Raw genomic sequence first — 25458 nt, forward strand, 5'->3', positions numbered from 1 at the left:
AAAAGGAAATTATATAATCGACTTCTCCAAAGCAGGGAATGATGAAAAATAAATACCCACTGTGGTAACTAGAGGGGCAATTCTCTAGGAAGAGGCGGCAGTATTTTGTTATGATGCAAACTGTATGAGAGAGAGTTAAAACTCTTAGTAGCAACAGTATTTACTGCCTCCTTCTGAACATATGACTTTACACTGATATTTCCTTATTCTCTATAGCCCCCACTCCTCTTAACAGCCCCCAGATCACTTTCCTGTTTGGTTCTGATCTCCTGCATCCAACACAGAAGTTGTCTGCAAGTTTTATCATAGTTATATTTATGAAGTAACACACCATAATAACAACAGGTTTCAGAGTCGCAGCCGTGTTAGTCTGTATTCACGACAAGGAGTACTTGTGGCACATTAGAGACTAACAAATTTATTTGAGCATAAGTTTTTGTGAGCTACAGCTCACTTCTTCGGATCTAAGGTGCCACAAGTACTCCTTTCTTTTTACCGTAATAATAAGCGGCCGCTGTGCAAGGAGATGCTTTACAAAAAGAAGTTTTGTAGGTTTAAGAATAACCCTCAACTACAAAGAAGCATCTGCCTGAAGACGGAATGGTATTTCTGTATTGTGACAGAAGCAGCACCACAGAAATCCTGCCACCATCGCTATAGCCTATTCCAAAATTCTATAGGTTACTCCATCCCTATTGAAATGTCTGGGCCCTTCTTTCCAATACACATTGATTAGAAAAGGCTGTACATGAGAGAGAGGCAACCAAATCCTTTTGGAGGAAGGGAGGCAGGCTGCTCTCTTGTAAGAGCATTCATGGTGTTGCTCCCCAAGTGACTAAGGGCTTGTCTACATTACCCACAGGAGCAGGATCGACAGGCAGCGATCAATCCAGCAGGGGTCGATTTATCATGTCTACTCTAGATACAATAAATCAACCGGCGAGCGCTCTCCCGTTGACTCTGGTATCCACTGGAGCGAGAGGCGGAGGTGGAGTTGACGGGAGAGCATCAGCTATCGACTCACCGCAGCGAAGACACCGCAGTGAGATCTAAGTACGTTGACTTCAGCAACGTTATTCACGTAGCTGAAGTTGCGTAACTTAGATCAATTCCCCCCTCCCACACCCTCCCCCACGTGTAGGCCAGGCCTAAGAGAAGGGACAAAGCTGAAGAGACTATATGCCTAGACAGTTTTATTGGAGACTAACTTTATCCTTCCAGCTAGCAAACTGCTGAAATTTAAGAATCTGTAAGTGATCAAAATTTAAAAAGGAAAACACCACAAAAAATTGTTTTTGTTCACTTATTTGCAATAGTACAATATGAGTCATTTATGTCCATAATTCAAAAAGTACTAGAAAAATGTAAAAATAAGTAAGTCTTAGTAAAATGAAACCTCACTGCAGTCCTTGGCAATTCAATCTTTTTTCAGAAGTGAGGATAGAAGAATACTTATTGTGCGGTTTAGTAAGATTTAATTGTATAATTTCTGGTTCTGTTAATTGCTCTGTAATCTGCTTTTCTATATCCTTGTCTCTAGTGTCTCTCAGGCGTGGTCTACACATACCAGTATAACTATTACAGTTAGGGATGTGATCTTTTACCAGAACAGCTACAGCAGTACAGCCCCTACTGCAGACACAGTTATACCCATTCCCATGAGGAAATAATTTATAACAAATAATTTATAATGCTATAAGTATAATCATACTGGTATAGCTGTGTCCAACTTAGAGGAGATGTACCCCTTAACCAACGATTAGCATTCATGTTGCATTCCCCGTCAATACCCAGCCCAAACTGGGAAAGCTAATGATCCAACCAGCAGACCAAATTTGGTGATGAATCCTGGTCACTTGCCACATATGTTAAAATGACGACTGATATATTGAAAATCGTATAACTTTTGTTTACACCGGGCCTCAGTATCTGAAGTCACTAAATGAACGGTGCTCCCATTTTCACCATTCTTTATTGGTTAAACTACTTTGGAATGCTGCCCTTGAAATCAGAAAGCCCCAAAATCTGCATGTCTCTTCTCAATATTACACTCTGCAAGAGGACCTCATTAAGCAAGAGAAGAAAGCCACATTTTTGCACAATAGTCTCGTCAAAATGATCCAAAACCTTATATTTTTACCCTCAAAATACCAGTTCAACTGAGTAACTTAGAATTTTTTTAAAAATGCTGTTATGTAAATACACACTTTCACTGCCTTCTTGGAATTCACCACAAACACAAAATATTCAGCAACATAAAAAGTACAGAGAAATTTCACAAGACAGAGAATTTTGGGGGGGGGGGGGGGTGGAGGAGAGGGCAAGTATGGTGAAATTTTTTAAAATTCATTACTGAAGAGAGTTACCAAGGAACTGGACACACTAGTTTTAAGGATATTTAATTTTACAGATTTTTCATTTTTTGTCCAAAAAGGTAGTATCAAAATTTTGATCAACATTTTATATTAAAGTCTGATTTCAGTATATAACCGGCCAATCTACCACCTCACAACTCTTCAATATTCAGAAAAACCCTTACAAAAACAGAGAATCACAGATTCAATTAAAAAAACCTACTGAACTAAAAAACCACCCTTATGCAAAATATCACCGTGCTGTTTTTGCTCTCTCTGAAAGGGTTTGGTATATTTGGTCTTATTTAAATGAACGTAATGCTCATGAAATGTGGTACACTGACAACACTGGACACAGGTACAATAGAAGTATAAAATTCCCCAACACTGCTCCACTAATGTGTTTTCATAGCGAACGTGTTTTTTTCTTTTGTTTTTTTTAAAGTCACCATGTCCATTGAGTCCTTGGCCCCCTCTGCTGGGCCAGTCAAATGTGCCAAACTCAGATGTGGTTACTTATCTATTAGCAACAGGACAGACTACCAAATCATATGAAACAGGTCTCAAAATCATTTCACAGGAGTGATGTGACAAACATCTTCGGTTACTACCAATCAAAGCTGAATTCAAATCAATTACTTATCAATAGTAATCATTTGTATAGCACCTGAAACGTACACTTGCATTTTACTGAAATAAAAGGCTAGTCTCGACCCAAATTTCATTCTTCCCTCATTCCAATTTTTGGTCTAAATTAATTATTCTAATTCTTTACTAACTTTCACACCTTCTGGTGATCTGAAGTGGTCTCAGAAATATTTCCCCCAATTTACCTACTTCGATAAATAAACTGAATTCTCAGCAATGACCAAGTCAAAATTTTATTTTTCAAAATAGGAATTTTCCTAGGGATTTCTTAAGAAGTTCTGATTTTCCCCAATGACTTGGCTAAGGAACAAATACTGGAATTTGTAGAAAGATGGGAAGGTTGAAATTATGAAATCTATTAATTCTTACTGAGGAAAAGAAAATTGAAATGAAACTTGAGAACTCTCTCATTTCTCAAAAGCATTAAATTCATTATTTTAAAATGGATATTCTATACAGTTGTACAAGAGTCATTACTGATCTGCTTGTGATGTGTAATTCTTGTCGTGACAGATCCCCTAACATGGAAATAAGTTTCAGGAATTTGGGTATTTTAAAATCTCTTCAAATGCCTAATGAAGACATCAACTTTTCATTAAAATCAAAAGAAAGAAAAATCAACCAAAATATGTTTTTAGTTAAACATACAAAAATAGTTTCTTACTCTCTTAATTGTAAGAGTCTATGGAAATTTGTATGGAAGGTCTGTTGAAACTTTGTTGCACAGTTATGCTGAAGTTCCTTCTAACTAAAATAAGTTAGCACAATCATCTGAATTGGCTGTCTACAGACTGGACAGGGTTTATTCCGCTTTTTCAGTTTCCTTGCACAAGTAAAACATGACATAAGATGTCCTGTCTTGCCATGAACTATACAGCCATTTTTAGGTCTGCTCTGACATATGACACAGGGCTCTATGCTAGAAAGGGGTAGACTGCATTCCATACTTTCCTCTTTGTCTTCTGACTCTTTTTTCTCAGGTTCTTTGCAATCCTCTTGGCTGCTACAAAACATATTGCTAGATGTAGATGGCTGAGAGTATTCCTCACTTTCCTGGGATTCAGAAGTTTGTGCCGTTGTATCCTCACTTTCTTCAACACTTAGTTCTTTATCTTCATTCATTTTCACTTTCTTACAGTCGGGAACATCAAAACCCTCTTCACGTTCTAGCTGTGTGGAACTTTCCAATTTTCGCTTTTCAGATTTGTCGTCATTCTTTTCATCAGGAAGCCAGTCCTCACGAAGAGCCCAGCATCTGGGGCAATGCCGCGGAAGGGGAGGGTTCATTTCATTGCATTTAGTGCACTTCCAATAATCCTTTAGTGAATTAAAAGTTAAACAGTTAAGCGATTTGGCATTCCTACTATTATAGAAAAAAAACTAAAGGAGATTATAGTTTCTTTATGTTACTGCTAAAGTATTTACTCAATATCTGTAAACAAAATTGGTCAATCACCTCATTTTAAGGCAGAAAGAGCTTTAGGAAGAGGAAAGTTAAGATCAATTACACCACAATTTCTCGATCTTGTAATGATAGCACATATGATTTTTTTTCCCCTCCTTGCAATTAAAAATTTGGGTGTAAAACTCTCTCAAAACTGAACAAGTAAACAACTATGCCAAGGAAAATACGTTACACAGGCAGTGTACCAAAACTGTATACAGTTAGTACTATCATTAGAGCTAGACTCAAATCTATTCCATGATATGTTTTAGCAACTGATCTTCTACCTCTCTAATGTAAGTTTGCACATTACACAGACTATCTGCATATATATTTCCAGAAAAATAAAACTATGTTAAAGTGATATTATGGTTGCAACTACTTATCAGTAATTTAGGAAAAACACATTACAGGGATGCTGTAATTATCCTAAAACCAAGCATTATAAACCCAGGATATTCTGAGTTAAGGTTAAACATAAAAGAAATCCAAACATGTTAAGGTATAGAAATGCACATTTAGGGCACTCAAATACCTTTAGGTCTGCCTTGTAATAACACCATATACTAAACTCATTTACAGAACAAGATTCCACTTTATGTTGTACGTAGCAGTACATCATACTGGAACCTCTCTTACGCTGCCTTCATGATCCCAGAACATTATGGTTCTTTAAATAAAAGTCTCTAGCCGTTAGGTTACTGAGCCTTGAAAATTTGAACAGAGTGTAACTGATGCAATGTCGTCTGTCTCCATTTGTAGAACCTGAAACAATTCCAAAGGGTATGTGACCTGATTCATTTATCTTAGAGGGTGCTAACTATCACCCAATAATAATACTTCAAACATCAACACGTAACTCATTATTCAAAGCATATACAAAAGGAGAAGGAAAATCATACTGTGAAGATCTGTAATGTACTGTGAGTGACAGCTTATTCTGGTACCACCAGTCAGTGGCCTTGGGACAAGTATCCCATTGTTTTCTGTCTCCAGTCAAGGAAAAACCTAGCAGACCGCAGAGGAGCATCTGGGTTCCTCCAAAAAGCCAGTGGAGCACATGAGCCTCACTGAATGGAGCCTGAGATCCAGGAGGATGTGTGAACCTATTTTGAGTATCTGCACAATCTACTGAGAGCGCCATATCATGTGACAGAATTTATTCTGTGTACAGAACTTGAGAAGTATCACTGCTGTTCCCCCCACCCCCAATCTAACCTGTTTGTGATTAAGCCATTTTTGTGTTTGTTGTCCCAGGTCAGATTAACCTGATTTTCCTACCCACTCCCAATGGTATTAGGAAACATTTAGGATTAATGATCATTTTCTGCCATTATTTTTCTTAACTGAAAGTTTACACCTGTAAGTAAGAGAGTCTGGTGCATACAATCTTCTTTGGAGAAACTCAAAGAATTGCCCTGTTTCAAAATGGCTGCCATTACCCATTGTTCTTAATGTAAATGAGATCACAGGTCAATATCATCGTTACAAATGGCTATAGCCTCCCATTGTTCCCAAGGAGATGACAACCTGCCTTTAGCAGGTAGACCCTATGAGATCACAAGGTGGAGAGTAATATTTGGTTGTACTGAGAACAATTAGCTCTTCTCAAAAATTACCAACTGGGGGAAACCTGTGGCTTCAGTACAACTGAAAACAACTGAAGGTGGCAGCTATTTTGAAAGAGCACTTTTTTCTGAAATTCTCTGAAGAACACTATTCTCCAGTCTCTGCTGAAGGAAAAACTTCCAATTATGAATACTGTGAAAAAACGATCAGTAATCCTAAAAATTTTTTTCTAGTCTACTCAAGATTTCAGTGAGTTTAAACTATATGAAATGTGTGCATTATTCAAGAGCCTTCCCCCAAAAACCTCAATTTGACTAACACTGGATGCTCAACTCCTTAAAAGACATTTTAAAATTCATTTTCACTCCTAAAGGTATTTAACAAATTTATATAAATTCCATTCTCAGAGTGTTGTAATTTTGGGGAGTGGCAAACTTAAGGTTAACTATGGAGCTGCAACTGGCAATACCATAATTAAAATGCTTGTTTTAGATGCCTTTTTCTACTCAGACATGAACTGTGAATGAAGAGCAATAAGAAATAAAGGTATATCACCTATTTAAATCTAGACAAAGTAACTTTAAAAATATTCTGTTTGACATTTAAAAAAAAAAACCTCCTTATATTCCCAGAGGTATCATTACAGCTGGCTCCACAGTACGAGCATGATTAAGGCAGCTCAGCCAATGACATGATCTGGATCACTAATTCTCCTATGCAACTCTGAGTTCATAATAGCAATTTAAAGAAATGTTCCACGCTTTAGTATTTAGCTTTAAAGACATGTCAAATTCTGAATTCAGATATTCTGACAAGCCAATGTGCTGAAATTTAAAAAACTTTACTATACACAAAAAAAAAAATACAGAAACTGATCTTTTCAATCTTCTAGACAATTTTAAAACAGTTCCTTTATCCTTAGTGAATTTTCAATATACAATTTTTTGCTATTTTCTTTATTTCACTCAGATTGGACACTGAAATTAAAAGTGGCCAGTTTTATTTTGTTTTCTTGTAGACAAAAACAATGCTAGCTTTTGGTTTCCAAAAAAATTAAAAAGCTTTTTTTTAAAAAAAATCCTTCCTTTGTGTTTTAAACAAAAAGTTAGATCTAGGCTCTAAATTGTGTGCCCCTTACTCTGAGTGAGCCAGTAAAATTTGAAATTCCTGTATCCACAACTTTAAAATGGCAGAGAGAAAGACTGATTTATAGGTCGGTAACTGAAAGACCTCAAACTATCATTTTCCTTTTAATGCAAGAAAAAGCCAGGTTTTATTTTTAAAATCACTGCAATATCCACAGAATTCATATATGTTCCCAGTCCTGGTCTTTCATTTCACAAGACTTGTGATTTTGCATGAACTAAGGATTTACTCACAGCGAGTGAAATTTCAGGATCTTCATCGAATGAATCAGCATCACTCTCTTCAGTCTGATATATCGTCACCTGATATACCTGATGGAAGGAAATATATTTTAACTTCCTTTTACTTGTTTTTCAATTTTAAATGTTTTATTAAAAAACAACCCTGAACAAGTAGTAAAGCACACTTGACAGAATATTTTTGTTTAAACTTTTTATCAGATAGAAAATAGTACTTGCTAAAGTTCTAGATGATGTGGCTACATACTACATGCATTTTCTTGGTGTACTGAATTAAGAGAGGAGCACTACTACTTACGGGTACAGACACTGTAATCAATTACCAGCTCTAAAAACTTTTGTTCTCATTTGGGAACAACCTCTTGGAAGATTTACAATATAGACAGACAACAGTGGGCCTCCCTCAAATGGATAATGTCAATTGTGAACAAAAGCTTTAGCAACAAGTATTTCACTAGTCAACACAATAAATGCAAGACACTAATTCTAATACACTGCACCATAGAGCTCACTGTTTGTAATTTTTAAGGCTACCTATGTGGCCTCTTAATAATATAAGATAGGAGTGGCCAAACTGTGGCTCATGAGCCGCATGTGGTTCTTTTAATGTTGAAGTGTGGCTCATGGAGCCCCCCACACTCCCACCATTCTCCACCTATCACACTTGGGGAGGGGAGCCTGGGACCTCTGACTTGTAGCAGGGTGGTGGGGTAGGGGCTTCTGCCTAGCAGTGGGGTGTGGGGGCTCTGAGTTTCAGCCCCACAGGGCATGCTTGCCAGGGCTCGGGGCTTCAGCGGGAGCAGGATTGAAACCCCAAACCCCAGCAGGCACCTCCCGCAGGACTGAAGCTCCAAGCCCCAGCAGGTGTGTCTTGGTTCTGAAGATTGTCGTATGCAGCTCTGAGGGTCAGTAAGTTTGGCAACCCCTGATATAAGATCTTAAATAGTTTCTAAAAATGTATTCTAAAAATACTTCTATTCACTTTTAACTTTATGCAGATAAATATCCTATTTAATATGTTTTGCCTTTCAAAAATTATGAGGTTTTCTTCCAATAAAGTTCTATATACATATTCCAAGCTAAGACCTTTATCCTGCAAGAAACCATGCATAAGTGGACTCCTGACCCTGCACTGAACCTCAGTGACTCCAACAGCCAGCCAGTGAATTTTACTGGATTAAATTCTATGGCCTATGTTATGGAGGAAGTCAGATTAAATCATTGTAATGGTCCCTTCAGGCCCTATAAATGACCCCAATGGAGCTCTGCCTACATGGAGCTTCTTGCAGAATCATGATTAAATTTGTACAAAGAAAACTCAGTATAAAGAATGGCAGTACATATTTGCCATACAGCACATACAGTCATGAAAGAAGACTATGGAAATGTTTCATATTGGATTCCAACAAAATGCTTCTGCTATAACATTTCAGATTTAGCTGGGGGGGGAGGGGTGGAGGAGGTGGGGGGGATGAGGAATATACATACCTCATCATCTTCATCTGTGAGCTCTTGTCCTTCTTCATTATGGCTATAATCTTCTGAATAAATGGACTCAACTTCAAACTCAACACTGAACTGGTCTGAAACAGAACTCTGGTCAAACCAATCAGAGTTTTCGCTTAATGAACTGGCATGAAGATCCTGAATAAAAAGGGGAGGGGTGAATATATTTAACTTCATTATTCCATTCTTATGACTCATACTGCTACATGTGTATTTAAACATAACAGTAAAGAGAAACACTGTTTAAATGGCTGTGGGCCAGAGATAAAATAGTCATGTCTTAGCCAAATACCTCATACCACTCAAGATGTTGGGATTTATCCTCCAGTTGCACCACTTAGAAATATATTATTGGACTAATAAAATCTTTAAGAATTATTTTTAAATGAATGAAAAGAATATTGGAACTGGCTCCAAAACTAGTATGTTGAAATATAACACAAGCGAAGTTTGAACTTACATTTGCTAACATTTAAGATATACAGAAAAGCAGGTGATAGCGTGTGTGAATTTAACAAATATTTCACTTCTGTGTACTGAAATTTTATAATACTTACAGCATCTTTTATCAAATCTCAAAATGCTTTAACAAAGGTGTGTAAATATTAACCCACATTTTACAGATGGGAAACTGAGAAGTGTAAATAACTTACTCTAATCACGAAACACACTCTCACTGGGAATACAGATATTCATACACAATTCAGAGGCACCACTTTTCATAATGAAGATTTAAGAAAATTCTATTCTTAAGTTTTGTGATCCAAGCCACATAAAATACGACACTCAGATTCTCTGACATAACTAGAAGCATTATTTGTTTCAAATATTAAGGTGATAATCAAGATGCATGTCTGGGAAATTTGAGAACTCAACATAAATAAAAATACATCTTGCTTACAGGACTTGCAGAGTCTATTGAGTCACTGCTGTTGCTTCCTTCGCAGCACAGCCCACTTACAACACACCAAGAAAGGCTTTCATCAAATGTGAGCGAAATGCTGTCTGACTTATGCCGTTTTCTTCTTTCACTAGGTTGTTCATCTGAAGAATTTTCTTCTGTGTCAGAGAGAAAAAGCTTATTAATCCAAAAGCATCTACGAAGTCCACGTTACATGCATTTTAGTAGATGTTTAAACTGGATTTTACTTATTCATAACTTTAATATTAAAATTATTCAGTGTTTTTCAATGGAAAATTAAATAAAGGCACCTGACCTATTTTAAAAAGACAATGAAACACATTCTTGCCATATTCCTAAAAGAAAATGGTGTAAAATGGGCAAAAGATTGACATTTCAGAGGCTGTTTTTCGCTGACTGCCCCTATAAATGGTCATTTCTCCAGGCAGTAGATACTATGATTAAGGAATCATAAGAACGAACTCCCGGCCACCTCCGGAAATTGGGGATTTTATTTTAGCATAGCATGCAATAATATATTTATTGGTATCAGAATTTCTATTATAAACCCAATTTGCAGGGGTATAAAAGTCCACACTAAAAATTCCTTCAAGGCTAAAACATGATGTTCAAGGTATCAACTGTGGAAACACTGTTTTAAGCCGAAGAACTAAAAAACACTGACGTTTTGGACTCTGGTAGCATGAGGGAGGGAGGGAGTAGGGAGACAGCATTTTGGGGATGAATGTATCAAAATTCAACTCCACTGATATTAAGAAAAGGCATTATAAACGAACTTGACGAAGACTTAATAAGCAGCTGCCAAGTCAGTATGTAATAAATGCAGTGGAGTGAAATTCCCTACCAGGATTGGCAAATTGGTTCAATGACCATTCAACAGAGCCTGCTGCCACCTACAGGTGCCTTTCACTCTACTGCCCAATACTTTCTTTGCACTGTAAAAAAAGTTTGAAAAATCCACCCCAGGGCCTCTAAGCCTGGCATCTTTAGTTTTAAAAAAACAACAAGAACAAAACACTTGTACATACTTTGTGACTCCTCTTACTTTCCCTTGATGCTTCTTGGCTCAGTCCCTCTCTTTTCTTTTTTCGCCCTGAGAGCCCCAACCTTCAAACTTAGATGCCCCCAGGCCCAACCGTTGCTCCTGTCCATCGTTGTCCTCATTAAGTTGTCATCTCTCCATGAGGCACTGATAACATGCCAACACACGGTTTCTAAACATTTACAGTGAAATAGTAGCGGCTCCAAAGGAGCCGCTATCATCCCAATGTACGAGCATAGTGGTTTAAGGGGAAGATTTCCTACAAATTAAAAAAACAGTGTACATAAAAACACTATATTAAAAGAATTTTAAGGCTGTAATAAACTGACAAATGGATGCAAAAACAGAGTTAATGATTAAGCTTGCAATAAGCAGGCACAACAGAACACCTGATTACTCTGGGTTGTGTGTAAGTATTACAAGTTATAATCCTTAACTGTGAATTTTCATCCTTTCACCAGTTTGAGTTACAACATTAAAGAGTTCTTTTAATGTAGCGTGAATGGCTTATAAATGCAGTACAGTTTTATGATAGGCTAGGATGACTGCTGCCTAAATACTAGAAAGTCAAGCATATCAGAAATACTTTACATAGATCAAACAACTGAACAAAATATTACTGAACATAGGAAAACAAAATAAATATTGCATGCTATGATTTTATGTGAAAGGTTATTGTTACTCAATTTATCACAACTATCAAGAATCACCAGATAAGTGATAAAATGCAGGTTGGTGTGGAAATTACCAGTGTGTATTACATATAATTGAAAGTTATGAAGTGTCACTACCAAGAGGTTGAAAGTTTAAACATAACTCAAAAAACCCACCCACTCAAAAACACCCACTAATTACAGCTACTAAATATCAGAATCAATACCTCAGATGTTAAAGAATGCATTAACCAATAAATATTAAGTTGCCATGTAGAGGGGAGAGGTAGAGAAGAGAATCAGAGGGCCAATCAGAGGTATTTAGGTGACTAAATACTTTTGAAAATCTGGACCAAGATAACTGGATAAAATAGAGCCTTTCACCCCATGTCACTGGCTTAAATCCAATACAAGTAGGTTACAAACAGCAACCAAAAGTTACAATCTGGTGGCTGTCTGAAGAGTTACCTGACATCAGTTTGATAGTCTCAGTGCAGTGTGTGAAAAGATGTCCACATCACAAAGAAAACACCACTGATACCTTGTTGGTGACATCAGTATAAAGGCAGAGGACTGAAAAGTCATGAAGACTGAGTTACCCTATCACCCTACCGGTAGTCCTTGCAGATCAGGACTGCACCATGCTGGTGCGGTTATTGTATGTATTATCATAGCACCTAGTCATGGACCAGAGCCCCATTGTGCTAGGACAGTGGTTTTCACTATGTCAAAGATTCCCAAAGGGATCCGTAACTGCAGTTGAAATTTTTTAGGGGTCCATAAATGAAAAAAAAAAAAAAAAAAAAAAAAGATTGAAACCACTGTGCCAGGAGACGTACAAACATGTGGGGAAGCCTATATTGCCATTACCCACATTGTATCTATTCTATGGATAAGCAGAGAAGCTCATTCTCCAGGGCTGTCAATCTGGTACCTTTCACAATGGCTAAAAACATGAAAATGTGGACTCCCCCACAAAAGATAACATGAGCCAGTGACATACAAGTTTGCTCTAGGTGTACATACTCTTGAAAGGTATAAAATATTGAAAATCCTGCATTATAAATGTGCACATACCAGATTCACTAAGCATCCTCCTAGAAGAGGTAGTTGGTCTAGCAGTCAAATTTGGGGATGTCTGTTTTTCGTCAACTAACTCTTGCATGGATTCCTGTTTAACAAAAATACTAAGTAAGCATAGTAGTAATGTGGATAGGATGAAATTAATTTTAATCTTTCAACTGCATCCAAATCTCAGTGGTAAAGCAACTGAAGTTGTGAAACTTGAAAGAGTGTATATGTTAGAACGTATCAAGTAGTTAGATCACCTTTAGAACATTGCCTTTTTCAAGTTGGCACCTGGTCTCATTCTCAGATACGTCTGCTTCCATAGATTCTGAAAAAGAAAAATACATAATGCAATGCATCAGAAAGGAAGTATCTGCAGGCTCAAGGAACTACTGTGAAAGTTGTAAAAATATACTGCAAATACTTTGTACATGTTGTTTTAAATCTTAATTCAGAGTATACTTACAAGTATGAAGTGATTCTATAAATGTTAAGAAAGGTTCAAGGTTTTCTTTGTAACATTACATACACAATTATAAGAAAAAAGAAATGTAACTGTTTTGGGATTTCTCACAGAAGAAAAAAATACACTTTTTAGCTAGATATCAACAGAATGATTCTACACTATTTACAAGGGGACACATACAAGATCCACTGGTTTACAAAAGAAGATATCAAGCTCTGCAAGAGATGTTTACAGTCACTAATATACTACTAAGACATAGAAATAATTGTTCTAACTACATTGTCAGAATGGACCCTGAACTACACAATGCAACTAGTTATTTTCAAGACAAAAGGTATCCATTTAGAACAAAGTTAAGTATAGTAGGCACGTACCCTCTTTATTTGACCAGATTTTATCTTTGAGATCTTCTCTACTTCTATCCTTCCACTCTGCTGTTCTGGCCAAGATTTTCAAAAATAGGAGCCTAACGTTAAGCCCCAAAGTCCAGATTTAGGCAGGTGCCTGATTTTCAAGTGTTGAGTACCCAACTCTACCCACTGAAGCCAATGGGAGATGTCAGGTGCTCCATACTTTGGAAAATCAAGCAGATTACACATGTATAAATGTAGATTTAAGCGCCTTTAAAAAAAATCACCCCATATTTAACTTTCATTTCACTCATTTCTTAAATTTAAGTTACATCACAGCTGCATTATCCTTCCTTCTCTTGCAGATGTGAATAAATTTAATTAGACCATAGTCTATTTTATGAAATTATATATGGATTTATTAAACTCATAAGAACAAAGTATATAGATTTTTTTCCTGCTACTTTTATTGTTTATCATGTAAACTATTACAAGAGAAATGTTAACTCAAATTAGACAGGGTAGTTAAGGATGAACCAATATTCAAATATTTTGTTTTAAAAATACATTTCTTAGTGTGAGTTGAGTATGTAAAGAAAGCAGAATCAAAGTCTGCACATAATGCCTTATCCCGTTTCCATTGAAGCCAATGAAAGTTTTGCCACTGACTTCACTATGAGCAAGTTCAAGCCCATTTTCTGTGCGAGACCCATAACCTTAAACAATTTATTTGTAAAAGATGCAATTCACCTCCAACAGTGCTACAAAAAAGTGATAATAATTACGTCATCTATCAATGACTGCAGTTAACTGAATATCACCAACAAAGTAAGTTAATACAGGTTCAGGACTTTTGCATTAATAAAGATCATTTTCTCCCCCACAAAAAAGGCCTTTCAACACTAACTTACCTTGTTGACTAACTGCTATCAAGTTTCTGGAAATCATTGAGTATACTTTCCTTGAAGGGAGACAAAACAGACATTTCATACATTTAAAAATTATAAATTGGAAGTTCCTATTTACTGTGGTAAATTTAGCCAAAATAGAAGAGAGAAAGACCAAGCTGAAAACACTGATTATTTTGTAGTGTCATGATTAGAGATGGTTGAAAAAAGAGGTAAGCGCATTTTATGAAAAATTCAAAAAATGAAAATGCTTCTGTTTTGTTCAAAACTTTTCACAGCATTTTTGGATGTTTTCATTTTATTTTGGTGGGGAAACCACCACCACCACTTTGATTTTGCTTTTTTAAGCTTTCCACTCCTCTTTCACCACCCCATTGTAAAAAGGGAATAGTATAAAAAGTGAAAGTGTTTTCCCCCACCAAAACAAACTTTAAATGCTTTTTTCTAAAAAGTTGGAAAAAATTCCATTTTGAAATTTTCTCAAAAAATGAAAAATTTCAACAAGATCAGGAATTTTCCTCTTAAAGTTTCAATTTTGTCAAAAAGCCATTTCTCACTTAATGAGCAGTTGGACCATCTCTAGTCATGATTCAAAGCATTTTTAATGGAACTTGTACAGTATTATTTCAGGGTTTAATCCAGAGAAAAATATCTTAAACTTTTAGGGCAGTTTGAAGACCCAGGTCATACATCCTGGCTTTGCAGCAATATAACCTATTTCAGAAGAAAGTCTAGCCTGCTGCAAAGGGAAATCTTCAACCACTGTCACTCTGCACTGATGAGTGGCGTAGCTGCCTAGAGAAAAACAAAAGAGTATGCCTCTTCTCTGCAACCCCCTTTACTGGGCTTGGTCTCCCATGCACAAGGAGTTCATAATGGGAAGGGGACAGACTTAAGTGCTTGTGTAATGTCTAAATTATGTTGCTGTTACCTCAAGGGGTAAAGAGAAGAATCTCTCTTTAAAGCAGACAAAAGCCCATAAGGTCACTGAACCTCAGAAGTTTGTGTTGCTTCTGAGGTCTGGCAGTTATAGATATAAATGCAGGCTGAATCGGGCCTCCCTCTAAAAAACTAGATACTTGGCCAGTGGGAATACAATTATGACAATTCCATCTGTCAAGACTTATGCAAATAAAATATGCAACAAATTGCAAACCAACACACACTTTAGGTGTGTTACATACATTTCATACTGATCTCTCTCTCAAAGAATATGAAATGTTACCTGTGTTCTTTTACAGAAAAGCTTGGTACCCCAAATAGATCTCCAAGAAGATCATCTGCACAGTGGACAATATGTTGCTGTTTTTCATCATATAATTGTTTAGACATAATATATTGGCCAAGATAGAATATTACCTACAATGCAAGACAAATATAGCTATACTAAATATATTTATAACTTTGAAGTATAAAACCAATATAAAATAACCTATTTCAAACCCCCTAAAGAGTCTATTCTCCTTTCAATTACCACCTGCAACTCCATATTAATATTAACAGTTATAAATAAATACTACTTTACATAGCAGTTTTCATCTGCAGTTCTCAAAGCTATATACTCCATTTTACAGACAAGAGAAACTGTGGTATAGATGTTAAGTGACTCGATCGAGGTCATAAAGCAGGACTGTGGCAGAGCCAGGAACAGAACCATCTTCCAGCTTCCAAATTGATGCCCTATCCAGTAAACCACATTATTATTCTTTCATTATGGGATCACTAATAAGTATGGTAAAATTGTTAGTGTGACACTTCTATTTATTGCTATCCATCATTGTTAATGAGAAGTTCTGATAATTTACCTCCTTCATTGTAAAAGTGTCTTTTTGGGCACCAGCACAGTTTAACAACTTCAACAATAGTGGCTTCGGTTTAACCTGAAAGGGAAAAAAAAAAGCAAACAACATATTTAATTTTTATAGTGCAGGTCCTCCCCAAAGAGTCCAAAGATCCATAGATTACTTTTGTATTACTCCCACAAAAACTATGTTAAAAGAGTGTTATTTACATTGAAAAGTCAAGCACCTCAAAGTTAGGACATGGCAGATTTTTGGTTCCCTGTGCAACCTTAATTTTGTCATTTCCCCCCAGTGCATTTACTGTTCACATCAAATGAAACAGGGGTTCTGTGAAAATCTGTGTGTCATCACATAATTAAAGACTGTGCCAAAATACATATGTACATGGAGGCTAAAGTAAGATTGCACAGGCAACAACAGTCTTTGCAACCTAAATAAGATTCATTTACATACTTACGTAATTGCCTAGGTTTTTCTTTTTCAGAAAAAGAAAACAAACCCTATTACACGCAACTATAATAACCCTCCCTCCCCCAAATCATACACCACCACTTGGGTGTGAACCCTGAACTTTCAGCAGTGTAGCACAGACTGCTCTCTCTTGAACTACAAGACTTACTACATTAGCTGGTAAGTAGCAGGTTGGTATCTGAAGGGGGAACCCAACCTAGCTCTCTCGCACCACTAGGAGGTGTGGCAGCTCCTACCCCATATGGTGCTCTCAAAGTTAATTATATGGCTCATTAGAGCTATTTGCTGGGTTTGGGTGTAAGCCCCTGTGTCTCTCTCCCCACATCATCTTGTGCTACAGCAGCTCTAACAGTTCTTAAATGTTCCAAAGATAGAGTGCAATGCTGCTGTTGCTGGTTCAGCAGCAGCATGAACCTGGTCCTAACATGTTCATGTTTAGTTATTTCAGCATCGAGACAAAATATTTCTGAAGAACAAGTGAGATAAGGGAAATGGCTTTTTTCAAAAACGTATCTCTCAGCAAAACCTGACCGGAATGCCATGGGACAAAACAGACAGCTCTTCGGCCAAAGGACTTTCCTTCTGCCATATTTCAAAGGTTTGATGCAAACTATGAAGCAGTTAGAGCTTTCTAAAAACAAAAGGGCCACAAGAATTTTTTATATGGAAAGGGTTAGGCAACCTAATTACTGGCTCAACCCAACAATACAAACATATCACTGAAATGCAACAGATGGATATATAACAAAAAAGGAACAAACTCCATCAAATCGAGTATAATGAGGGAGGCCAAAGAAGAATTTGAAGAGCAACTAGTAAAAGACAAAAACTAACAGCAAATTTTTTAAAGCACATCAGAAGCAGGAAGTCTGCCAAAGAATCAGTGGGGCCACTAGAGATTGATGTGCTAAAGGAGCACTCAATGAAAACAAGGCCACTGCATTGGTCTTCACTGCAGAGGATATGGGGGAGATTCTCATCCCTTAGCCATTCTTTTTAGGTAACAAATCTGAGGAACCATCCCAGATTGACGTGTCAGTAAAGATGGTTTTGGAACCACCTTTAAAAAAAAAAAAAAAAAAGCCTTGAGGCATTGCTGAAAATTACAGGCTGGTAAGCCTAACATCAGTACCAGGAAAACTGGCTAAAACTGTGTGCCTGATAATTGTGTTCTTTACTATAGATCAAGGGTAGTCTATTTTTTGTCAAGGTCCAAATATCTTGGTCAGGTATAGGCAAAGTCCAGACTCCAGAGAAAATAATAAAATACAGTACAGTAACAATAATTCTAAGTAAATAAGATTTTGGGGTCCATTCAAAAGCGTCTGGCAGTCCGGATTTGGCCCATGGTCCGCCTATTGACTACCCCTGCTATCTATGAACACGATGCGTTGGGAAATAGTCAACATGACTTTTGTAAAGGGAAATCATGCAGAATCCAATCTAGTAAAATTATTTGAAGGTGTCAACAAATATGTGGACAAGGGTTATCCAGTAGATATGCCTGGACTTTCAGAAGGCTTTAACAAGGTCTCTCACCAAAAGGCTCTTAAGCAAACTAAGCAGTCATGGGATAAGAGGGAAGGTCCTCTCATAGATCAGTATTAAAATATAGGAAACAAAGGGTAGAAATAAGTGGTCAGTTTTCAAAATGGAAAGAGGTAAATAGCAGGGTCCCTCAAGGATCTGTACTGGGAGCAGCTGCTGTTCAATATATTCATAAATGATCTAGAAAAAGGCATAAACAGTGAGTGGCAAAGTCTGTAGACAATATAAAAATACTCAAGATTGTTAAGTCCAAAGCTGACTGTGAAGAGTTAGAAATGGATCTCAAAACTGGGTGACTGGGCAACAAAATGGCAGATGAAATCCAATCACAGAATTGTAGGACTGGAAGGGACCTCAAGAGGCCTTCTAGTCTAGTCCCCTGCACTTCTGGTAGGAATAATTATTATCTAGACCATTCCTGATAGTTGTTTGTCTAACCTGCTCTTAAAAATCTCCAGTGATGGAGATTGCACAACCTCCCTACTAATTTTATTCCAATGCTTAACTATCCTGACAAAGTTTTTCCTAATGTCCAACCTAACCCACCCTTGCTGCAATTTAAGCCCACTGCTTCTTGTTCTATCCTCAGAGAGTAAAGAGAATAATTTTTCTCCTTCCCTCTTGTAACAACCGTTTATGTACTTGAAAACTTATGTCCCCTCCTCAGTCTTCTCTGCTCCAGACTAAACACTCAGAGGTCATGTTTTTTAGACCTTTAATAATTTTTGCTGCTCTTCGCTAGACTTTCTCCAATTTGTCTACATCTTTTCTGAAATGCGGCATCCAGAACTAGACATAACACTCCAGCTGAGGCCACAGAGGAGAGCAGAAGAATTACTTCTCGTGTCTTCCTTACAACACTTCTGGCTAATACATCCCAGAATGTTTGCCTTTTTTTGCCATAGTGTTACACTATTGACTCATATTTAGCTTGTGATAAATGTAACATTGATAAATGCAAAGTAATGCACACTAGAAAAAATAATTCCAACCATACATACAAAATGATGGAGTCTAAATTAGTTGTTACCACTCAAGAAAGATCTTGGAGTCATTGCAGATAGTTCTCTGAAAATATCCATTCAAAGTGCAGCAGCAGTCAAAAAAGCTAGCAGTATGTTGGGAACCATTAGGAAAGGGGTAAATAATAAGACGGCATAAAACAGCTTCCATATGAGGAGAGATTAAATAGACAGACTGTTCATCTTAGAAAAGAGATGACTTCAAGAGAATATGACAGAGGACTATAAAATCAGAATGGTGTGGAGAAAGTGAATAAGGAAGTATTATTTACCCCTTCACATAACAAAACTAGGGATCACCCAATGAAATTAGTAGGCAGCAGGTTTAAAACAAAACACAAGGATGTACTTCTTCACACAATGCACAGTCAACCTGTGGAACTCAGTGCCAGAAGATGTTAAGAAAGCCCAATGTATAAGTGGGTTCAAAAAAGTATTAGATAAGTTCATTAATGGCTATTAGCCAAGATGGTCAGGGATGCAACCCCATGCTGCAGGTGTCCCTAAACTTTGACTGCCAGAAGCTGGGACTGGACAACAGGGGACGGATGGATCACTCTAATTGCCCTGTATCATTCATTCCCTCTGAAGCATCCGGCATCAGCTATTGTCAGAAGACAGGATTCTGGGCTAGGTGGACCATTGGTCTGACCCATTATAGCTATTCGTATGATTTTACGACAGATTCATAAAGGGAATGAACATCTCACTGAAATAGAGAGAATGTACCATAAGCAGACAGAACTTAGAGCTAGTCTACACTGGCAGTGCTTTAACATGACTTATGTACTTGCAGCAGAGGGCTGGGAAAGAGCTCTCACAACGCTCTTAAAAAACAAAACAAAAACCACACCCCACCTCATGAGGGGTGTAGCTCCCAGCACTGGTGCACTGTCTATACTGGAGCTTCTCAATGCTGAAACTTGCTACGCTCAGGAGGGTGTTTTTTCACACTCCAGAAAAAGAAAGTTGCAGCGTTGTAAATTGCCAGTGTATTACTTAAGCTCTTAATTATTTAAGATCTGATCCTGCAACTGGATAGGTGTGGGAGGAAGCTTGTGCCCACAAGGAGCACTGCTGACTCTATACAAACACAAGGGCCCACCCAGGCATTGTAGATGGATTGCAGATCAAGGCCTTACAATCACTCCCTTGATTTCCATGACAAAACCCTCCAACTTTTAAGGTATTTTGATTTTAAATAAATCAGTGTATTTTTCCATCCTAAGCTGCATGGTATTCTTTCATGAACATCTGGCTTTTTTCATGTTTTCCTACCTTTCTAGCCTTTTAAACTATTAGTAACTACTTAACTTTTCTAACAAAGTAAATTCACTTGGAATAGCATGCCATAACTTTTTAAATAACTTAAGTCACACCTGATGTGAAAGAAACCATAGGATAGTGACTAACACCATTGCTGCAGCTCTGGTACAGTACTCAGACAGAAGCGTGACACACTTAATGAATCACCATACCCCATGGCTTTTCATTATAAGGTCTATGTCTCTTACCCTGTTTTGCTTTTAAGTTCTGATGCAGCACAAGATGGTATTGTGACATATTGAAAACCCACAGTTAAATGAAAACAAAGAGGAGTCCTTGTGGCACTTCAAGTTTATTTGTATTTGGCCAAATAAATTTGTTAGTCTCTAAGGTGTGACAAGGACTCCTCGTTGTTTTTGCCGATACACATTAACACAGCTTTCAGAGTAGCAGTCTTAGTCTGTATTCACAAAAAGAAAAGTAGTACTTGTGGCACCTTACAGACTAACAAATTTATTTAAGCATAACCTGTCGTGAGCTACAGCTCACTTCATTGGATGCATTCAGTGGAAAATACAGTGGGGAGATTTATATACATAGAGAACATGAAACAATGGGTAAACAATATCTGAAACCTGTCTCCATACAGTTAAATGGAATCAGTAAAATTCAGACTCTCAGAAACAATACAAACACCATGTAGTGCTAGAAGATACCCCTTTCCCAACGCTCTAATTGGATTCTGTCAAGATTTCCATTGTAAATGCTATTTTTATGGATTTTATATTCTGAACGGACCTAGTAATCTGTTTGGGGCTCAAACTTGGCATTAAAATCAAACACCTGTTAAAAACATTTCTTTTAGAACACATTTAAATACAACAAAATCCCTGAAACATGAAGTTTAGGTAGCTGTATCATCCTTCACTCCAACCCTGAAAGCTGATTTACTCCACAACTGGGCGACTAAAGAGAATCCACCTTCACTTCCCTGGCTTTAATCCAATATTAACATCTATTTCCTAGCATTGATGTAGGAGCAGTCAGCATCCACACCCTCGACACCTGTCTACCAACAGGTCCATTGGCACCAAGCCCCGCAGCCAGCAGGAAAACCTCCGTGTCTGAGAGCCAGGGGCCAGGGCTACTCACCAGCGCCTCTTGCTCGGCGTGGGGAATGGAAGAGGCGCCGAGGCGGTCGTCCGACCCCGCTGACATCTTGGTGTTGCACATTTGCCTGAAATGAAGACAGCCGGTGTTAGCAGCTTGCCCGGCAGCGGGCGAAGCGGGGAGTCCGCACGGAGGAGCGCAGCCATGCCCCGCAAGGATAACGCCAAGCGGCGACACGAGCCGGCCTCACCTGGGCGCTCCTGGCGGCCGCACACGCCGCTGAGCTGAAGCGCTGCACTGGCATGAAGCGGCGGGGCCGGGCCGCCTTTAAATAGCGTCGCCAGACGAAGGCAAGTCGGGGCTTAGCTCCTCCGCTGGCCGCGGCCCGGCATGTCTGAGCATAACCCGGGGCTGACGCTGCTGAGTCACGGGGGGCCGGCCGCGCGCCGCTGCTGACTCACCCAACGGCTGGGGCAGCCGCCTTGGTCCAGCCCCCGCCCCCGCCTCTCGCCCCAGCCCCCGCCCCCGCCTCTCGCCCCAGCCCCGCGGCCGCCCGTTCTTCGTTCCCGGGCAGGCCCCGCGCGGCCGCCTTGCGGAGCCTGCCCACCAGGAGGAGGCGAAGCGAGGCGCCCGGCCTACCCCGCCCGAGCCCCTCCCTCCGCCAGCCAGGCCCAGCACCCCGTTCCCACGCACCGCCAGCCGCTGGGGAGGGGGAGGTGCCGCTACCCCCCACGAGCGGCCGCGGCCAGGCCCGCTGCGAGCTCCGCCATTTCCCCGACGCTCCGCGACACGGCGCCCCCGGGCCGGCGCCCCCTCGCGGCCAACAGAGCCTGCCCGGCCGAGCTGCATCCGGGTCTCGGGCCTGGGCCTCGCGGCGCGTCGCACGCAAAGCTGCCCGGGGGGGAGGGGCCGCTGCTTAGCCCGGGCCTATCCCCAACCCCCGCCAAGGCGCGGCCTCCGCCCGCCCAGACTGACAGACCGGCCGAGGGGACCCGCCGCCACCTCCACCTCCTCCCCCGAGCTGCCGGCCTGAGCCCCAGCCTGACCCGACCCTTTTCACGCACCCCGGGAGCTGCATTTCTCCACCGTCCACACGGCCCCGGCCCCCCTGCCCCGTTCCCTGGCCGCGCAGCGGGGCAGTTGTCTCCCCGGCCGCCACGCCCAAGCCAGGCGTCCACACCGGCCAGCAAACCAGGAGCAGGGTGCCAAACGGCGCGGCTGTTGGCTCCACTCCCGTGGGGCCCAGCCTGGAGCGCTGAACGGCGCATGAGCCACAGTGACCCCGCTTGTTGAACTGGTTTGTAAGTGGGGCATGGCCCAGCCATCATCCAGTTATTCTATAGATCAGGTTTTAACCATGCATCTGTAACACAGGCCTGGGTTTCTGCGGACAGCAGGACTACGCCCATAAAGAACATATCGCAGGATCGAGGCCCTGGTCATCTGACAAAAATCCCGGCCTGGCCTGAGGTCAGGAAGAACACTGACTTGAACAACTGTTTGAACCAATTTTAGCAGTTTCCACTGTAAAGTGAAAAACAGTGGCACAGGAAAGGGAAAAGTTGCATGTAGTGATAGGTATTTCTAGTCATTTCCTTTCCAGCTCATGTTCTCCCTCTTGTCTCACAAAGTCCACTTTTTCAGTAAAACTCTCTGTAAAAACGACTAGTATTTCATTAAAAACCTACTGGGGGTAGAGGTGAAGAGTCCTGGGCAGTCAGAGGAGAAAATTAGGGCTCATCAATAATAGCAAGTCTACTGTGTAAGCCTGGTTTTTCCCTGCAAATCTTTATTTTACCTTATTTTTTTAAGAACATAAAATTCTCTATTATTTTAAAAAAATAAAAGGAGTACTAGTGGCACCTTAGAGACTAACCAATTTATTTGAGCGTATGCTTATGCTCAAATAAATTGGTTAGTCTCTAAAGTGCCACTAGTACTCCTTTTCTTTTTGCGAGTACAAACTAACACGGCTGCTACTCTGAAACCTGTCTATTATATTAGGCCATCCAGTGTTTCCTGTATAGCTGCTTGCTTCCTCCATGCGCCCTGCCAGTTGTGTAATGCCACAGAGGTGGGCTGGGAGAAAAGGAATCTTTCTGACTTCTGTGTCAATTATCTTAAACTGAAGTATAGGATTCAATTACATTTATTTTAGTAGAAATTACTACTATTGATGTTAAAGTTTTCTAATAAATCCAGCTACAACATATTATTCGTTTCAGAGTAACAGCAGGAGAGTGGTTTTTCATGCTTTGTGTGTATAAAAAGATCTTCTACACTTTCCACAGTATGCATCCGATGAAGTGAGCTGTAGCTCACGAAAGCTTATGCTCAAATAAATTGGTTAGTCTCTAAGGTGCCACAAGTACTCCTTTTCTTTTAACATATTATTTGTAGAACAGTTGACTGTGACCTTTGGCATTTCATCCAGATGAATAAAAGCAGAGAGCCTTTCATATCATCCACATAACTAATTCAATGCCAGATTAAAGTACATTTTATTCAGTTTGGTACTAGATGAAGATACCCTTCCTTGCTAGTTTGGTTTCCAAACTTCCCCATAATAGCCATACTTATTACTAATTTTTACTAATGTATGCAAATCAGTGGTTAAAGTAGATTGAAACAGGAGGGGAATGTGCGGAAAAGAGCTGTTTACTCAGTCCAAGGAGAGGTGGGGAAGCTACCCTGTGCATTTTTTCCCCTCCTTTAGTCCCTGATTCAAATATTCTAATAAGTAAGTATAGGGTCTTCACATTAAAAAGATAAAATGTAAATTAATTTTAGTAATAGAATTATTTGTTTCTAGCAATAGTATTTACTAATTATACTGTTAATTGTATAAGTCAGTAGAGCTGGTCAAAATTTTTCATTCAAAATCTTTTTTTTTAAAACACAAAATTAGATCTTTTTTTAAAACCAAAGCATTTGGTTTTTAACATTTTCCATTTTTCTGCTGAAACCTGCAGATTTTTTAAATTGAAATCTAGGAATGGAAAGAACAGACCTGAATTATTTGAGAGTGGAAAGAGAATAAAGGTAAGAACTAACGTAGGCCTGGTCTATACCTAAAAATTAGATTGAGCTAGGTATATTGCTCAGGACTATGAAAAATTTTGCTCCCTGTTTGATATAATTAGGTTGACCTAATGCCCACTGTAGACACAGCTAAGTCAACGGAAGAATTCTTCCATCAACCTAACTATCAGCTACCTCTCAGAGAGGTGAATTAATTACAGAGACAGAAAAACCTTTTCCGTCGATGTACGAAGCATCAATGCTATGACACTACAGTGGCACAGCTCTAGCCATTACAATGTAGCTATGCCCTTGTCTGCAGAAGAGATAGACAAATGTCTAGAGGCCTGCACAGATACAAACTTATATCCACGGATGCCAGTCAGTATCCACAGAACCACAGCGGTGAAAGGAGCAGAACATGGGGCTGCCGCTCCCAGGAGCCAGTGCCCCACTCTGGCAGCTCCTCTGGCACGGCTGTACCACCGCAGCCCCACCCCCAGCCCTGCCCCGTCCCTTCCACATAGCTGTCTGTGTCTCCTGTCTGGGAGCATGCATGCCGCTTTACCACAAGAGCGCAACCAGGGACAGCTGCTGGTGAGCCTGGTGCCCGCCCCAGTGGGTGGGGCTGGGGGGCGGTACAGCCGTGCTGGAGGAGCTGCTGGCGCGGAACGCTGGCTTTTGGGAGTGGCGGCCCCGCCCCACGTTCTGTTCCTTTTGCCACTGCGGTTCCCGGGAGATCCCTGCGGTTCCACGGATACCGATTTATATCCACGGATATCCGCATCCGTGGATATACATTTGTATCCATGCAGGGCCCTACAAATGGCTGGGCTTGTCCACTGGACAAATACAGTTTTTCAACAGGACCTTGTAAAAAAATTCCAGTGAATTGTAAAAAAT

The 25458-nt window shown here is 39.6% G+C and overlaps 1 protein-coding gene across 3 annotated transcripts; it reads right to left on the bottom strand.

The window, feature by feature from the left end:
* Positions 1-1384: 1384 nt before the first annotated feature.
* On the bottom strand, positions 1385-22665 carry MDM2 (MDM2 proto-oncogene). Of its 3 annotated transcripts, none has more exons than XM_084621255.1 (11): positions 22599-22665; positions 21577-21661; positions 16121-16195; positions 15541-15674; positions 14319-14368; positions 12852-12919; positions 12601-12694; positions 9808-9965; positions 8889-9044; positions 7395-7472; positions 1385-4319 (listed from the first exon to the last, which is right to left on the bottom strand). In XM_084621255.1, exons 1-11 carry the CDS (start codon positions 22610-22612, stop codon positions 3747-3749), a joined length of 1485 nt encoding a protein of 494 aa, XP_084477381.1. In that variant the 5' UTR covers positions 22613-22665; the 3' UTR covers positions 1385-3746. The 3 variants fall into 3 exon arrangements, with proteins under 3 accessions (XP_084477381.1, XP_084477382.1, XP_084477383.1); XM_084621256.1 differs by lacking the exon at positions 22599-22665 and adding an exon at positions 22228-22391; XM_084621257.1 differs by lacking the exon at positions 22599-22665 and adding an exon at positions 21785-21919.
* Positions 22666-25458: the final 2793 nt, after the last annotated feature.

Source organism: Lepidochelys olivacea (genome assembly GCF_965140295.1).
Source record: "Lepidochelys olivacea isolate rLepOli2 genome assembly, chromosome: 1".
Classification (NCBI taxonomy): Eukaryota; Metazoa; Chordata; order Testudines; family Cheloniidae; genus Lepidochelys; species Lepidochelys olivacea.

Excerpts from the sequence above, each read along its gene's own strand:
- MDM2 (XM_084621255.1), bottom strand. Across the intron at positions 12,695-12,851 it reads AAAAAGGCAATGTTCTAAAG|GAATCCATGCAAGAGTTAGT; the intron begins GTGATCTAACTA and ends TTTGTTAAACAG. Across the intron at positions 7,473-8,888 it reads TCACAGATGAAGATGATGAG|GTATATCAGGTGACGATATA; the intron begins GTATGTATATTC and ends TCCTTCCATCAG.